The sequence below is a fragment of the Ambystoma mexicanum genome, chromosome 2q (assembly GCF_040938575.1).
Source record: "Ambystoma mexicanum isolate Mex_15411 chromosome 2q, UKY_AmexF1_1, whole genome shotgun sequence".
NCBI classification, from domain to species: domain Eukaryota; kingdom Metazoa; phylum Chordata; class Amphibia; order Caudata; family Ambystomatidae; genus Ambystoma; species Ambystoma mexicanum.
In genome coordinates this window covers 873,195,407-873,213,618 of record NC_090924.1, presented here as the reverse complement: position 1 = coordinate 873,213,618, position 18,212 = coordinate 873,195,407, and the positions used below count along the sequence as shown (strand labels likewise).

At 45.6% G+C, this 18,212-nt stretch overlaps 1 protein-coding gene across 1 annotated transcript in view; it reads left to right on the top strand.

Moving 5' to 3' along the window:
* YME1L1 (YME1 like 1 ATPase) overlaps window positions 1-18,212 on the top strand; it is a 1,167,043-nt gene that overhangs the window by 549,639 nt on the left and 599,192 nt on the right. Inside the window, exon 9 of the mRNA XM_069648114.1 lies at window positions 13,744-13,834. Within this exon, the coding sequence (XP_069504215.1) occupies window positions 13,744-13,834 (91 nt within the window). The remainder of the gene's footprint in view (window positions 1-13,743; window positions 13,835-18,212) is intronic.

The following is an 18,212-nucleotide window of genomic DNA, read 5'->3' as shown; positions in this document are numbered from 1 at the left end:
AGTTTTTTGTGTTGTCATGGTATGAGTTTTTTTCCAGTTTCTACAATTTTGTTTAGCTTGTTTAATTTTTTAAATATTTTCGTTGTTAATATTTTTCCTGAGCAAGCATAGATTTTTACGTAGGACATTTTTTTTTTCTACCAATGCTGAGTTAAAACTGTTTGTGAATCATTTTCTGTGTAGGAAGCCTCTTATCTCTATGCGGAATCAGTAGCCAGTCGAAATTCTATTTCTCTGTGTCCTTCATTGAGGCATGTTGGAAAATCTTCGGCAACTGGATAGTTTGACTGTTACTTAATCTTAGTCTTGAGTTTTTTCCTGTAATTTCCAACAAGGGGACGGGTTGGTTCTTTTCCTGATCAAAAAGGCCAAAACCACTTATTGTTGGCATGTGGTGGTCACTTTTTGTAGTTGGAATCGTGTCCGATTGTTGTACTGCAGTGCTGTCATGATCTCTGCTTCCAAAAGATCAGGACTTGCCCGACTCCCTTGGAAGCAGACCCATAACCCCGGTTCCGAGTGCCAGCCAGTCCCAATTGGGACCTTTTGGACCCTGTCCTGGCGCCAGTGGCACCAGGCTCATAAAGATGCCCAGTCCCAGCGCTGGAAGCGCCGGGCTCATAATGCTTGGGTGGACTTACCTGCAGCAGACCATGCTGCTTACTTACCTGCCAGTTGAACCCCTGATCCTCTTCTGTTTGGGACTACTTTTCCTGTTGGGTGGGGCAGGAGCCACTCCCTAGGTTCAGAACACTGGAACTCTTCTGGAAAGCAGGAACTCTTTTCTTACCTAGGCGTGGCTGTGGAAGGAGACACCTAAGCACTACAGGAGGCTATTTAAACCACACCCGATGGATGAATCTTGCTTTGTGCTATTCTGCATTCTCTGCAGCAGAACGCTCATCGTGTCTTCTGCTTCTGATCCTGGGCCTAAGGGAACAAAGGCTTACCATCCTGGAATCCAGTCTTCAGCAGCACCTGTAAAGACAAAGAAAGAACAGGTTAGCACTACGGTCTTCAGTGGCAGCGCATCTCTTACCTGGTCCATCGGCTGTCACCAACGCCTCGCGCTGCATTCTGGCATCTGAAAGACAAAGGCTTACCTACTCTTCGCATGCTCCGGAGGTCTTCGCACTGCATTCCGGCATCTGAAAGGCAAAAGCTTACCAGCTCTTCGCACGCTCCGGAGGCCTTCGGCGCTGCATCCCACATCTGAAAGACAAAAGAAGGTGCGTTTAAAGACATTGGGCAACTTTATTACTCACGTGCCATTACTCCTTCCCATGCCGAATCCAGTGGGTATTCCAGCACCCTTCAGCTTCTCTAAAGCTCCGAACTTGTACCTGCAAGATAAAAGGGACAGTTAGTGCGCATCGTGAAGCAGGCTACAAGCGCTTACTTACATGCTTCCAGGCGCTTCTATTCCTCACGCGGGTTCGATCCTCAACTCTCATTAGCCCGCCATCCGCCATCGCCGGAACCCTGCAAAACAAGAGATATCATTACAAAAGACTTTTAAGACATTTGAAGTGCCCAGAACTTACCGTTCGTGCAGTTAACGACGGACAGCAGTCCTCTGAGGTCAAGAGGCCTGCACCCTTATCCAGTGAAGAAACTGGTTACGGCACCCTGCCCCGAGGCAGATGGACAGCTCGGCGTTCACTTACCTAAGGTGAGGGCGTTAACCTTTGGGGTTCTACAGGAGAAGAGAAAGGGAAGAGGAGAGAGGCACCCAATAACCCCAGTTCATTAATCCCATATTTTCTATCTGCAGACATCTTACTCTTCAAGTCAGATATACAGTGCACAGAGGTCCAGCCCAAAGAGCCAACCGTGTGTTACACATCACCTTAGAAGATACGGCATTCACCCAGTCAAGACCGGCGCCTCTGCGGGAATCAGGTGAGCGTTACAAGTGCTCAGTCCAATCGATATGTAAATGTAGTCTATTATTGTGGCCGCCGTTCCTCTGGACCATGTCAGAATCAAGTTTTTATGGGCATCTGTGGGATGTCCTGTTAAGATAAAGTTTCCGATTGTTATTTCCTTAGTCCACCGTCGGGCTCAACATTTGCTGTAAACATATGGATGTAAAGATCTCCACATATTATAAAGTCGATATGCTGATGTTTGGTGGCTGTGCTGTCTATGGTCATGAAGACGCCATCTAAAACATTATCATTAATAGCGGCAGGGTTCCAGTAAAGATTTATAATCGCTATAAATCTAGACGGGGCGAACATGAGGGAGGTTGATTACGTTGAGTGGAATCACTCTTCCTTGCTATTATCGTGTTTTGGATCCAAGGTTTGGGATTTTCAGTATCAACCACACTCCAATTTTGGTCAATTTTAATCATCGTAAGAAGACCTGAGGATGGTCTTCCTTGATTTCTTCGTATTGCAGGATTTAGGAGTGTAATGAAGCCGTCACAGCTAGGCGATTTCGTGAGACATGTTTCTTGTAAGCATAGAATTTGAAATGATTCAAGTTCAGGGGCAGGAAGGTCAAAAGAATGAGAATGGCATGAACATAGGGACCATCTGGATGGAATTGATGTTTTTAATGGTTATAAATTGGAGTTCCTGTCGTTGAGCTGAGCTCTGTATGGTCTACATCCAAATCTCACCATATGAAGTGTTGGATCTCGTCCGGTATTGCGGACTTTCCCTAAGGATGTCCCGATCATTAGTTCCGACATAATCGGCATTCTTCGTTGTAGAGTGCCATTGTTCTTTAACTCTGTTCTGTCGAGATCTTGCAGTACAGAGTTCACAGATAGTTTTCCTTTATTGGTATTTAGTGAATTTGATTTCCTGAATGATGTCGACATCTGAATCCTAACTTCAATTTTAAAAAAAAAGGAAAAAAAGGGGGCGCTCTGTAAAATCCGGTTCATTGCATCTACATCGTAGAGTTCAATGTTTACCTTGTCCAGAGTCTGTTCTTCCTCAAATGTCACAACTTTGATGTCTTCTGATTTGATGGACCTTAGTTGGGGGATTACATGTAGTAATCATAGGATGTTTGTCCTATTAAGAATTAGATGGTCGAGTCTTTGGTCGACCTTGGTCAAGTTGAGGATGTATTGTATTCTCTTGGTCCTTGGATCCACAAAGGTGGGTAACTTGTATTCATCAGATGCTCTGGGATGTGTGGTATCGTTATGTGATCTATCTTGCACATTATGTAAGGTTTTATCATGGGAGCTACGTAGCGAATTCCAGTTGGTCCGCGAGGAGTCCTCTGCATCATGTCTCTCCTCAACATCCCTTGAATTATCTGATGAATAGTCTGAGGGTGAGTCTGATGTGTCTTCACATGAAAGCTCGGGACCGTGGGACAATTGGGATGAGATCGTAACATATTTGTCAAGTATTATTAGTAATGATTTATTAATAACAGACGAAATCTCCTCGATCTCTGAACGATCCATGTGAATGGATAAGTTGAGATGGTGTTCTAGTTGTGGTTCAAAATATTTTGGAGGAGATTTCCCAAGATCGCTGGGAAGGGCTGATTATTAGCTGTTGCCCTCACAGCAGTTTTCTGTTCTTTCAAATGGAATTGCACAATTTGTAGGCCTGATGTAAATTTCTGTAGTGGCAAATTGATGGTCCTGAAGAAGGCTCTTGAGCCTGATTGTTTATTAGTAGATTTTATGTTTTGGTTTTACCTTTAGTAGGTTTTGGTCCAGTAGTAGATTTATTATTAGAGAATATTTGGAATGTGTCGGCTGGGTTCTTCATTGGATTGGATTCCAAGGATTTTACTGTTATTGCTTGTGATGAAGAGGGATTTGATATAGCGATTTGAGCAGTCTTCACGTTTGCCTGAAGGTGATGCATCTCATCGGTGGTTGGAGATTCAGCTGGTGAAGCTTTGGGATCTACATTCATAGGTGTCGGGATAGACAATAACTGCGGGTGGCTTTCCAGCCACGACATAACTAGTGAGGTCAGTTGTGTTTTGTCTGCTCTTTCTGATCCCACCAGTTCGAGGAATCTGGTTTGCCATTGGCGAGATTGTTTTGCTTGAAAATAGAGTCTCTGTAGATCTGTTTCGAGTGGATTAGCGTTAGTAATGTTGCTTGATCTTTAAAAAGGGAATCATTGATTGCGAAATGATGGCTACAAGCATATTTTGGAAGTCCATCATATTCGATGGAATCCTCTGTTGGTGTGTGTCTTGAGGGTAGTTGCATCGGTATCTAGGCTCTTTGGAGTCAGCTTCATGAAGTAAAGGAGCTCTAGGACCGTTGTTAGTCTGTCACAAGCCGAGGTCTCTTCAATTTCAAAAGTAAATTGCATTGGTTCGGTTTTCATCCCTAACGTTGGCATCTGTGCCTTTCCATTTGACGCCTGTGTTCGATAGGAACCAGACTGGTGTTGTCTGGCTGCAGGAGTCGAGGTGATGGGCATTTCAGTAGCCAGAGTCTGAAGTAAGTTTCCAAAGACTTCTTTTATTTTTCAATGTTGGACATAAAGGACTTGATTTCCGTCATGTCCAATTACAAGCGGGCTGCTCTGGTGTTCGGTTTGAGGGAGTCTCGCATCATGTTGATTTCATTATGGCTTTGAGCATTGTAAGTTTGTATCCATTTCATCTTGGCTAATTTTGCTTTTTCATTTTTTGAAAGATCAGATCGGGGGCTGTCGGTCTAGCTTGCCTTTGAGCTTTGATGCAGTGGCTTTGACAGCATATGTTGAAAGAAGGTCCAAATTTGCTTGTATTGCCTGCTCAGTCTGCAGGTTACATTGGAAGTGTGTTGATTTAAGAATCTGTGATAGTATCCCTTTAGAGGGACTGGCTTTCAATGGAGCCGGGGTCTGGTTGTTCCGATTAGTCTTTGTGTTCTCTATTGTCTTCCTTTCCTTGGGTCCTGCCTCATGGGGAGATGGAGCTGGACTTTTTTTCAAAGGTCAGGCATCATCCTGGGATCGCAGGTCAGATTTCAAAGAAATGAAAGAGCGGTGCATCTGATGCGGCACAGTCTGAACTACGGTAGGTTCGGATAAGGACTTTGTTCTTCGAATCGACAGGATTGTTGTGATTGTATTGGAAATGCAAGTACCGGAGAGCACTACATGGGGCAGGTCCACACTGGCAGTGGAGCATGTTTCCAACGTTCCCACTGCGGGTTGAGGGGGGATGGGTGCAGCTGAATGGGCTTCTTGAGAACAAGGAGCGTCTAACACCTCTAGTCGGTGAGGGTAGCCTTTGGATTTCCAGATTTCTCTAACGTTTTTGGCGTGGAGCGCGGGCTACACAGGATCAAGGTGCCACCAGTGACTGTGCCTTTCTTCTGATTGACTTTAAATAAAACTTGTTTGATAGTTGGTTGAGATTCTGTGGACATTGGAGCAGTCGTTGGTTTAGCTCCTAGTTTCCCGCGTTGTCTGGTTTGTGGTCCTGCGGCATTAGAAGAATTCTGCATAGAGATGAGCAAAGCAGAGTTTGGTTTTGCAGTCATTTCATTGCCTGGTACGCCTAGAACGCGCGGTGCGTTCAGGGAGTATCTGGAGTCACAATCTGGCAGATGACTGCACGGACGTCCAGTGGCCTTAAAGGGTAGAAACGATGAGCCTTCCACCGGAAAGGAACCAAGGGTCGAACCCCTGCAGTTTCCTGTTCGTGGGGTTGGTTCTATGATGCCTTGAGGGTCAGAATTTTGGGGTGGATTTCCCTTATTGCCACTTCACTCCTGGTTGATTGCTTGACAGCGAAGTGCAAAGGTTCAGGAGAATTGTGGCAGAACAGCCAGTAGAAAGATCCAGGCAACCACCGCTTCCTTGTAGATGAGTAGTTGACTCAGTCTCTCCGAGCGGGATCAAAGGGGCATGCCCCCACAACTCTCCCGTTCGTGCGTCTATTTCACTTTCCGTGGCACTGTGGATGCCAATGGGTCAGAGCAAGTTATGGTTGATGTTCAATGGACCACAAGGGGGTCAATAGGCTGTGGATCGAGGTGTTTCAAGAGATTTCAAGTTCAGTCAGCCAAGTCAGAAAGGCAAACCACCACTCTCTAGCAAGCAATTAACATTTGTATCTCCACCGGGCACGAGGCGGCTCACAGGACTGGGATAGCAACCCACTGAGAGGGGCTCGGCCGGGGGCAATCACAGAGTCTGCTAGATGGAAAAGGAGATCGTGCCCTGTTATGAACAGAGGGGGAGCCAAGATTTGTCCGGGTTGGAAACGATAAGAGTCAATGCATGCAGTTTGAAGTGCGCTTACCGCAGAGAGCAGGCTTGTGTAGTTTCTTTGCCGGTGATGATATCGTCAGCCGAGAGAGGCTGAGGCTTCTCCTCGGGCCGTGGGCACATTCTGGGCAGATGTAGGTTAACAAGAGAAATCGGGCACAGCAGATGGATCGCGTTGCAGAGAGCGTGACCTGGGAGCCCGGCGAGCCCGAAGACTCTGCGACATGACTCAGCAGCCCGCTCCGCAGGAAAGTAGAGTTCTTGAGCTGGCAGTCATTGAGCACAGAAACAGGACAGGAGTCTCAGCAAACAGCAGACAGGCAGACCCAAAGACTCTGCGAAACAACCTATTTTACAATAGGGTCCTGGAGGGGTTACTTAGTATCCTTTTTGTCTAGCTTCTCATGTAACATTTTTGTTACCCTTTCCTCACTGAATGGCTGGTGGCAGTGGTTTCGTTTTAACTACCGTGGTGTGCTTTTACCGCGGGCTGCATTCGCAGCTGCAGTAAAGCACCCACGGGTGCCATTTTTGTCAAAATGGCCCAGTCTTCTTTTAATTTACTCTGCGTGCCAAACCAGGTTTAGTCCCACTGTTCCCTTTGCCAATGATGGGATTCACAAGTGTAGCCCACCTCTGTCTCCAAGGTGTCTGGGGTAGGCAGGAAGTGAGGGAGGTGCCCTAAACTCCCTGTGCTTAGTCTCCTAGGAGACCCAAGTGCACTCTGTGATGATTGGCCGGCTGACTGTCTGGCAAGGACAGCCACCTTGCTGGGTGACTGACAGCTAGGCTGGAATGAATCGGAGAGAACTGAATAAAAGGCGAGGCTTTTGGCTTGGAAGGCAGAGTCAACCACTGGACGAAGGAACCGAAGATGAACTTGAAGAGGACGCCTGCTGCAACTCCTGGACTGTTGGTTTGCCCGGTGAAGCCCTGCTACTGTGCTGTAACTCCAAAGTCGTATTGACGGAGAATCCCCTGCAAGGACGACTTCTCCCCTTGAGTTGGTGGGACCAATTAACTCCAACGTAAGCCACCTGGACATTCTCTCAGAGCTGGTTGCATTTCCACAGAGTTGCTGCTGGAAACTGAAACGCCAGGGATTGGAACACCAGATTGTGTGCATTGCTTTTAAGTTGGCTGAAAGCCCCAGGAAGACCCTCCAGACTTCCAGGAAGCAGGACTGACCGAGCCTGAGCCCCCTCAACAGAGTGCGGGACCCCAGAAGCAAGGAAAGTCCATTGTGACAGCCAGAAACCGTGGTGTTGCTATTTGCGGTAGTCGCGAGGAGCTGAAACACTGAAGTGCCACTTGTTGAAAAGATTGCCGGTTGCGAGCGGTGACTTTCCCATTGCAGTGCAGGAGTCCCCAGAAGTCCTCCCTCTTGCCCCCACGGCTGAGGCCCAGGAACAGTGAGATCTGCAGAGCTGCACAGGAACAGAAGTCATCAGCTGCACTTTTTCTTCAATACAAAGGTACTCTAAAGTCTTGAGAGAACTTACTTCTCATTGTAGAGTTGCTTGCATCTTCTACTACTCACGTCTAATCCACTTGTGGACCTACATTTGATTCTTCTTTTCTTCAAAGACTTCTAAAACATTGTGCAAAGACTTTTCTACTTACCTACCAGAAGTGCTTCAGCCCATATTAGACTTTGGCCCATTAACTTTGGCTTAGCCTGGTATACGGATTGACTCTGCTTAGTGGATCCGAAAGTATTTGCCTGCTTAAGTATATTTGTGGTTTCTTGTGTTTCTAATAACCTTTTCCTTTAACCAATTTCTAAAAAGTATTCTAAATGCAACGGTAAGATATTAATGTCCCCAGCACCCTAGCTATTGAAGTCACCTGAGGGTGTAGGTTGTGACTGTGGGCCATCCCTAAAGGGTCTTTACTGATTTAGAAACTAACAGTGTACAGTTTTGAAGTGTATTTGTGTGTTGCTTTTATATGGCTCCCTTCTGAAGAAGGCTTATTCTAACGGACTGATAAATACATTAACAATTGTTTCTTTAAGAAACCTTGTGTGTAAGTGTTTATTTGAATACTAGTCACTGTGTAATTCCCCTACAGCTCACATTGACCCCTCTTGAGATAGGCCTGGCTGCTCAACAAATTACCAACCTGTGTAGGACAGACTTATACCAAAGGTTGTGTTCCCATAGTCAGGAGGTCAAGGTTGTCCTTCACTCTTGTGAGGGGGACTGGGCGAGTTGGATCGGATCTCTGGATTGTCCTTACAGGTTCAGCAAAGATTTTGACAGATGCAGCCTTTCCATGATGATGCACTTGAATGGGCAGCAGGTCTCCTGGTATTGGGATTCTGCAGCTCTAGAAGTTCCTAGGACCTGGGCAGATGGCTTGTTTCAAAGTTCGTCTTGGGACTGGTTGTTCCCACTAGCCAAAGGGAAGGAGTTGTCCTGTTTGAAACTCTTCTGTCGCTTAGAAAACTGGGTCGCTGCACTGCATTGCAAGGGGTCTGCAGGCGTCTCTGGCCATCTGCGGTTACTTCTGTTTCCAGTGGTTTACTTGCTTTTCACTCCATAAGCCACACTTTTTATACAGTTCCAGCACACACACCTTTGCAATCTCAGCATTTTACAGAAATGGGCGTTTGGCTGTCCAATCGGGACAGCCAAGACCACCTGTGGGAGCTTGACCTATTCAGGCACTCTGGCAGACAAAGGACAGGGGGGGTGGAAAACTCCTCCCCTACTTCCCGCCTGCCTGGACACTCTGGAGCCTAGGCGGGGATGCCTACTTGTTTCCACTAAAGGCAAAACTCACACAGACCTCCCAGAATGGTAGAAGGAGGGCTAACAAAGAACAACCACTCTAGTAATGGCGTAAAAAGAAGGGAGGCCCCAAGTTGGTACCTGGGTGCCCCTATTGTGCACTACTGGCGCTTTGGACATAGACTGCGGTTTAAAAAATAAACACTGAAGGTGGCGTGTGCCAATCTCTCAGACTATAGAGTGTTGGGAGAGATACAAAGTGTCTGTCTATCCTTAGTAACTGTAGTTACTTGAGGATATAGAAAAGAAATCTTAAAGGTAGACCCCAAGTGTCCCCAGCAACACTGCCCATAAGTAGCCGTGTGCTGCAGTATTAAAAACACAGATGCCTTTAAGAGCTATGAAGCAGACAGACTCCATAGTACAGGTAGAATACAAAGAATAGAGTTCCAAAAGACAGAACCCCCAAGAAGGAATGAGAGGAAAAAGGCTCCACTCATTCAGGTATGAAAGAAAAAGGTCCAGAGGCCCAGCAAAAAATGCTTGGGAGGTGGAGGGGGGTATCGGATCTCACTAGGAGAGTGGATGAAGCAGAACAATGATTAATCTCCCTAACATTAATTATAGATGATAAAAAATGTATACATCTTTTTAAATGGTTGACATTGAATGTGTAATTTATGTACCGAGTTTGTATTTTTTGGGATATATATATATATGGGAGTGGGTTTCGATGCGTGTTTAGTCAATCCAGGGATAAACCACCTCCTGTGTGTTTTTTTTCTTTTTTTCCGTTCCCCCTGGGACCTCTAAGTGTTTAGGACTGTATGCTCTCTGTCCTGACACAGGAGGCGCCCCACACTCAGGATATGCAAACCTTCCAGTCTATAGCAAATCTGCTGGTCAACCGAGCTACAGGAAGGTGCCAGCAGAGGTGTCTGTCTGTGAACCAGTTGTGCCTACTGGTTCAAGGGAGGGCAAAACTTTGAAAGGATTCTCCTAGTCTATGAAGGCAGTTTCGACTTAAGGGAGTTGTCTTTGGCTGTGGCATTCACAGGGTCAGCCCGAGACACTTGGTGTTGCGGGGTCCTGGTTCCAGTCGGTAGACTACAGAATGACTCCAAAACCTCTTTAGATTCAGATGTGGGCTGCCCCAGCCCACATATCAGGAGAAATGCTGCATTTAAACTGTGTGAGGTTATCTAATCCTGGATAAAGAATTTAGATGCATCAGTTGCATCATGCAGGATTATGGCGTCTATAACCACTGCCCAGACCAAACCAGTAACAAGCACACAGTTGCTATTCTTGGACTTTGGACTCAGCCCACTTAAGAGCTTGATGGTATTTGGCCATTCCCTGTGAACAGGGTGAAGAAGGCCAACAAAGCCAGTAATTTGCAAAGTGGGCTATACCCATCAGGTTGCCATTTTGGCTACTACTCTGGACAAAAAGCAGCCTTGTGGTACAAACAGAAAAGTGCACTGCAATTCTCCTGTTGTATATAAAAAAGGTTAGCATTAATATAAACCTATCAGGAACACTTTGCCTGTGTGGATATGTCACCCAAGGTTAGATGAAATGGAAGACAAGTTCTCACTGCACTGGTTACACTGTTTACCATGGGTACCAGTACTGCTACGTAAAAATATAAAGTGTGAGACAGGGACCCCCTGCAATGACAGCCATAATGCTTGGTCATTGTTCCCCAAAGGAATTAGTTGTTTTGGCAGGTGGCATGGAAGCAGCAGAGAGTCCAAAAATATATCCAACATTAATTGTGCTTCAGGTCTTAAAGAATGAAACTGTGAAATCTGCAAAAAGAAAAACACGTTCTCAATCTAGACATGAGTAAAAATAACAGGGAACAATATTTTCTAAAATATTTGGTGCCATAATGTATCATTCCTACTTTGATTTTTAATTGTCATTGCTTGCAGTTTCCCATTTTGTTTTTACAGAGGTCAATGTGGATAGCAAAGAACATGCAAATGTTATTTTGGGAGTAATGTATATATTTTTATGTTGCCAAATATGCAGGTTTATTTTCTAATTTGGTAGTTTTATATTGTCTTTGAAAAATGTGTTGCGATTGTACTTTAGGCAGAGCTATTCAGTTATGGATTTTAATGAGGGTACATATGATGAAGAGCTAGGATAACAGGCTTTCCTTCTGGATCTTCTCTTAATTTTGTATACATCACAGGCTATATCAAGCAAGTGAGGATGTTGCTTTGTGTTATGTCTAATCTTATGTAACATGAATGCCAATTGACATGTGGGAGGAAGAGTAGTGGTATAGTCCACACAAGACCGGAAGCATTTGCCTCATGTTTGCATATACTTCCCTCCAGGAGATGTGCAAGTTAGATATATGGAGGTTAATAAATATTTTGTGGTTGTATTATTGTCTTGACACATCATCACATGAAGATGATTAGGCTCGGCAGTGCTAAAGAATTTTTGTTAAAATTCAGTTGCTTTTCCTTTTAAATGTTATAAAGTCCCAGATCTTTATATAATTATGTAACTTATATTGCTTATTTTCTAGAGCATGGAAGACTTGCTTTGATGATGATCTTGATGTAGTAATTTGTCTCCAGTGTGGTGCTCTCTGTAGTTAAATCTGCACATTTGTACACTTTTTAAACAATTGTTATTAACTTTTACAACCACCAATCAACAGAAAACAAACCCAACAGTGCATGTCATGTAACTTCAGGCATCATATACAGTATTGTGCCATGTCCACTGCCTCCCCATAACCCCCCCCCCTTTAACTCGAGCCTACTTCACTTTGCCCTGCCCCGTTGTTTCCTCTTGGGGTACCTCGCCCTCCGTATTCCCGGAGGAATCATGTTCACTTAGGCAGGTCTGGGTGGAACCAGACAGTGTGGCCACTAGCTGTCTCCAGGCCATCTGTATTGCTCTCCCCTGAAAAGTGCACGGAACAACCATAAATCACCAATGCAATTATAGAGCAAATACTTCAACCCATAAACAGACAGACACAATAACTCACAGCCACGCACTCTTTAGAAGATAATCAGCTCTTTACGGTTATTTATTCAAAGATTACAAGTACATAGAAATAACTCCTAAAACTAATATGGACATAGATCACAGAAGAAGTAAAGAAGTCAAAAAGAAATACATCACGTGAGCGTAATATAATTCCTCATCTCGTCCAGAAGCGGATGGAAGACCCCGGGGACAGCCAGGCCGACAGTGCCACAGCTCACAGGAAGGCCAGACGGAGCGTCCTTCTCTGGCTGAAGTCTCACCTGAGCCCCTCTGGGTTTCCGCATATATAGACACTCCACAAAGGGGATTTAATTCTCGAACCTTCTGGAAATTGCACCTGCGCAGTTGAGGAATAGCCATCGGTTGCCAGCTGGGTCAATCGAGAGCTACCCCCAAGGAACGAAGGGCCTCCCTGCTCTAAAAACACGCTCCACGGAGAACAGTAGCAAGCCATAACAACATTAGCTTTCCCAGCAGAAATGGCCTTGACCGCATACCAGGTTTTGGAAAAGCATGTTTGTCTCAGCACTGTGAATCTAACACTTCAGCAAAATGTGCGCAGCCTTTCACTGCGGTGTGAAGTAAATATCCAACATGGCTCTGAGCGCTCCCAGAATGCATTGCGTGCCCGCGCCATCTTGAATCAAGCATAAATCAAGCATAACACCATCAGAGTTTCAAAGTTTCCGCTTCCTCACCCCAGCCCCCCTTCATTCCATACCCCTGTTTCCGCTTCTGCCCATTTCTGGAGATCATGCCACCAGACCTCTTTATTTATTACATTTGTTATACGCCCAGACCCTGAGGTATCACGGCGTATTTACAGACATTGGCAAATACAATCTTAGAACATAATAAGGCAATAACAGAGATAATACAGTAATCATTTTCTAGCGGTTATGTACAATGGCATGGGTTAGGTTCTGTAATCATGTCAGAATTTATTAAAAAGCCAAGTTTTTAGTGACTTTTTAAATGATGGGAAGGATGTTTCCATATTGATATTAATAAGAAGGGTATTCCAGTGCCTGGGGGCGAGTACTAGGAAGCTACTACCGCCTGCTTTTTCTCTCTTATATCGTGGGATGTCGAGATTATCACTGTTATTCGATCTGAGAAGTCTAGTGTGGTGTTTGTTAGTACTCTAGCTTGAATGGGGAGCCAGTGGTTGGATCTCCTGGTATTTGAAATGTGGTCTGATTTTGTGTTTATTTTTTTATGCCTAGTGCCGCTCTAAGGGCTTTGTTCTGCATAAGTTACCTTTGGCCTATTTATTTGCTTTCCAACCCATGGCAATTCTGCGCTTGGCAAGTATATAGGCCAAGTCCTTGAGTTTACTCACATGTTTCAGTTTGCGCGGTCTCGAAAAAAAAAACTACCATGCATGCCCACACAGATTTCACATTTAGAGTGATCCCCTTCTCGGTTAAGCAGTGGGCTACTTCTCCCCAGAATTTTCCAATTTCCGGGCATGCCCAGAACATATGTATCATGCCTGCGTTCACGTCCCCGCATTTGGGACATGTTTGTATTTCTGCACTCTTGAATCGAGCAATCCTCTGGGGGGTCATGTATGCTTTGTGGGTAACGTATAGCTGGATCTGTTGCAGCCTCGCATTCCTAGACACTTTTTTATGGTATCTCTGGACCTCACATTTGTACACTTTAAACATATTTTTTCTTTTGTACTTTTAAATCATTTACGTGTGATTCCAGAGATTCTTTTTTTCCTTTTAATACCCAAATCATTAATTTTATATTCATTTATTTATTTTTGGCAGGTGGAAGAAGCAAAGCAAGAGTTGCAAGAAGTAGTAGAGTTCTTGAAAAATCCTCAGAAATTTACTGTACTGGGAGGCAAACTGCCAAAAGGTAAAATACATTTTCACATCTTTTTGCAAACCTTGATAGTGATCACGTGTAAGGGCATAATTCCATTTTGGGGTTTGCTGCTGGCCCGGTCCATGGAATGTTCCGTTTGTTTTCTTGTCTCTGACTTTATTTTTGTGGTCAGAGTAACTTCTGCAGATGTCCCCCCTCCCACTGTAACCTTTTCTGGTGTGCTGTTCTGTGGTAGCCAATAGGGCTCCTTTTGGCCCAATGACGATTTATCTTTCTACACCCTCTTGTGTTGTGGAGTTGGCTAGTGGGAGCTGTGCATCCGTTCTCTTCAGTATTTACTGCCTTGGTAGCCCAACAAACCAATAACATGGACTCCCTCTGAACCCAAACATGCACCATCCATTGTGCCTTTGGCTGCTCTCCTGCCACCGACAGACCAATATGCATACTGTGTAGGTGGACCTGAGTGTGCAAATGGTCAGCCTGATAAGTTGGATGCCAAAGCCTTTGTGTGTGTGTCTGCCTGGTGTATGAATGGAGTGCTGGTCTAGGCCTGTCATGATCTCTGCTTCCAAAAGATCAGGACTTGCCCGACTCCCTTGGAAGCAGACCCATAACCCCGGTTCCGAGTGCCAGCCAGTCCCAATTGGGACCTTTTGGACCCTGTCCTGGCGCCAGTGGCACCAGGCTCATAAAGATGCCCAGTCCCAGCGCTGGAAGCGCCGGGCTCATAATGCTTGGGTGGACTTACCTGCAGCAGACCATGCTGCTTACTTACTTGCCAGTTGAACCCCTGATCCTCTTCTGTTTGGGACTACTTTTCCTGTTGGGTGGGGCAGGAGCCACTCCCTAGGTTCAGAACACTGGAACTCTTCTGGAAAGCAGGAACTCTTTTCTTACCTAGGCGTGGCTGTGGAAGGAGACACCTAAGCACTACAGGAGGCTATTTAAACCACACCCGATGGATGAATCTTGCTTTGCGTTATTCTGCATTCTCTGCAGCAGAACGCTCATCGTGTCTTCTGCTTCTGATCCTGGGCCTAAGGGAACAAAGGCTTACCATCCTGGAATCCAGTCTTCAGCAGCACCTGTAAAGACAAAGAAAGAACAGGTTAGCACTACGGTCTTCAGTGGCAGCGCATCTCTTACCTGGTCCATTGGCTGTCACCAACGCCTCGCGCTGCATTCCGGCATCTGAAAGACAAAGGCTTACCTACTCTTCGCATGCTCCGGAGGTCTTCGCACTGCATTCCGGCATCTGAAAGACAAAGGCTTACCTACTCTTCGCACGCTCCGGAGGCCTTCGGCGCTGCATCCCGCATCTGAAAGACAAAAGAAGGTGCGTTTAAAGACATTGGGCAACTTTATTACTCACGTGCCATTACTCCTTCCCACGCCGAATCCAGTGGGTATTCCAGCACCCTTCAGCTTCTCTAAAGCTCCGAACTTGTACCTGCAAGATAAAAGGGACAGTTAGTGCGCATCGTGAAGCAGGCTACAAGCGCTTACTTACGTGCTTCCAGGCGCTTCTATTCCTCACGCGGGTTCGATCCTCAACTCTCATCAGCCCGCCATCCGCCATCGCCGGAACCCTGCAAAACAAGAGATATCATTACAAAAGACTTTTAAGACATTTGAAGTGCCCAGAACTTACCGTTCGTGCAGTTAACGACGGACAGCAGTCCTCTGAGGTCAAGAGGCCTGCACCCTTATCCAGTGAAGAAACTGGTTACGGCACCCTGCCCCGAGGCAGATGGAGAGCTCGGCGTTCACTTACCTAAGACATCTTACTCTTCGAGTCAGACATACAGTGCACAGAGGTCCAGCCCAAAGAGCCAACCGTGTGTTACACATCACCTTTGAAGATACGGCATTCACCCAGTCAAGACCGGCGCCTCTGCGGGAATCAGGTGAGCGTTACAAGGCCAGCCCATTAGTGAATGCACGTTTTTAGGGGATACCCTGTCCATTCATCAGCTACTCTCCTGAATTTATGGAGTTTTACCATAAAAATAATGTGCTTATTTTCTAGGATCATGTTGTGTCATAGTGGCAGGGTCCTGTGTCTCAACTCTGGTTTGTTCTTATGGCTGCTGGATGCTCTGCTTGGGCTGTTCATTGTCCTCCTGGACTGGATGTCTCATGTTGTGATCATTTCTGGTTCGATGCAGTTATGCTTTCCCATGAAGTCCTCTTAGATAAGCCTCTTGAGGTGGAAAGCCTCTGACACATGGAAAACTTGCGAGTAACCCTACTACACACCTGCTCTGACTTGGGCCATGCTGGGCTAATCCCAGCTGGTTACCCTGTTGTGGGTCTGCTCCTTGTTGGCTGGCTGACCAGTCCTGCCCCATAAGCTGTCTGGGTCGACTTGGTCGGGTTCATATACCTTCCTGGTGCCTTCTTGGTCATTGCTTCTGCTTCTCGCTGTTGGGGTTTTCCTTCTTGGAAGACTGATTATTATTCTTTGTAAGGATTAGGTCACAGGCTGCTCACATACAGCATTCTACGACAGTGACACACAGATTTTTACCACCGGTATCCAAGCAGAAAACTCCTGCTGTACATGTACCAACATTCTGGGGATCTCAGAATGGCCTTCCTTCCATTCCATCCCGACTACATGAACCACGTAGGTGGAGGTTCCCATGGCGATTGTGGCGTCGTCTGCATGTTTGCTGCAACTTGTTCCATGCTAGGGGTGGAGCTAGGACTTTTTACGGTAATCCTACTTAAGCTTCCGGGTTGCCGAGTACGCCGCTTCTGATTTGCAAAAATCGCGGCTTACCCATCTTGCATTACTTTGTCTTTTGTATCTTGATTTTTGTTCCGACCTTGATCCTAGATCCTTACTTTTGGTGAACTCACGGCTACGGACTCGGAACATTTGTTTGTTTTATTATTTATAATGCGCGCCAGACCAGAGGGTATCGGCGCAGAAAGCAGCAAGAATATTTTTAGTTTGGTTACAGTGCTGTACATGAATATACAATGGTGCAATATACAATACAGGGTAAGGTCAGTAGGCGCAGAAGAGCGACGGGGATATTTCTCGTTTAGTTGCAGTGCCGTACAAGCATATAAAAATAAGGATATAGTCAATAGGTATATACATAGAAGATAGAAGTCAACAAGTTCGGAACAGTAGTGGGGCAAAAGCATTTTAGGGATTAGACACAAACAATTTATGCAAAGTGTACAGACAATGAGTAGCATAAAAGCGACATTATAGACAGTGTAAGATAGTAGGGAGGAGCCATCCGCCCTGTGTTTTAGTGATTGGATTTTATTTAATCCAATTGATGTTGTATCTGAAATGAGCGAAGTTTGGTCTTTCCTTAAGGCTGAGGGTAGGGGGTGCCACAGCTGAGTGGCTTTAACTGGGAAGCTACACCCTCCAGTTCTGGAGAGTTTAAACCTAGGTACCATCAGGAGATTAGTGTTGGCCATTCTTGTAGGTTGGTTGGATGATTGTCTAGTAAATCTTTCTATAAGATAGCGTGGGGCAGCATTGTTTAGGCACTTGTGTGTAAGAGAGGCCGTTTTTAACAAGATTGTATTGTTGGTTGTGAGCCAATTGTTCGATCTTCTTCTCTCTGAGATATGCTCTTTTTTAGCTATACCTAGTGCTGCTCTAAGGGCGTTATTTTGTAGAATCTGTATTTTATTGATGATCTACTTATTAGCCCCCAAATATAGGGCATTACAGTAATCCAATTTCGATCGGATTAGGGCTCTGGCCAGGGTAGTGTAACTGTATGTAGAGAGGAAGGGCTTGGCAGCTCTAATTAGCTTACACGTGTAAGCAGTGGCTGAGGCCATGGCGTTGACTTGTTTGGCGAAGGAGAGGGTGGCGTCTAAACAGACAGCTAATGTTTTAACTTCTTTGGCAACGTTGATGGTGTTGCCATCGATGTTGAAGCTAGAGTATTTGTGGCAGAGTTTATCAAAATTGGGTGTGGTGCCAAGGATAATGAGATCAGTTTTGTCATTCAGGCATAGACCATGAGTGGCCCTCCATGCCTGGATGATGAGGTAAATCCTGTTCACCAAGGCCAAATCCTTGTCATAATCTCCCGTCAACGGTATGAGGATCTGGGTATCATCTGCATAGTTAGTGTAGGTGATGCCAAGACCATCCAGATCTTCCAAAAGGGGCTTAGTGAATATATTATACATGGTCGGCGAAACACATGAACCCTGTGGCACCCCGCAGGTGATGGGATTGGGGTCTGCAGATGGTGAAAAGACATGCATGGTCCTATTATTCAGGAAGGATTGTATCCAGCCTATTGCTTCTTGTGAGAAGTATGCAGCCGACTCGAGATGGTTACAAAGGATTTTGTGGTCTACCAAATCGAACGCCGCTGATAGGTCAAGTAAGAGCAGCAAGGCGGTTTTTCCATTG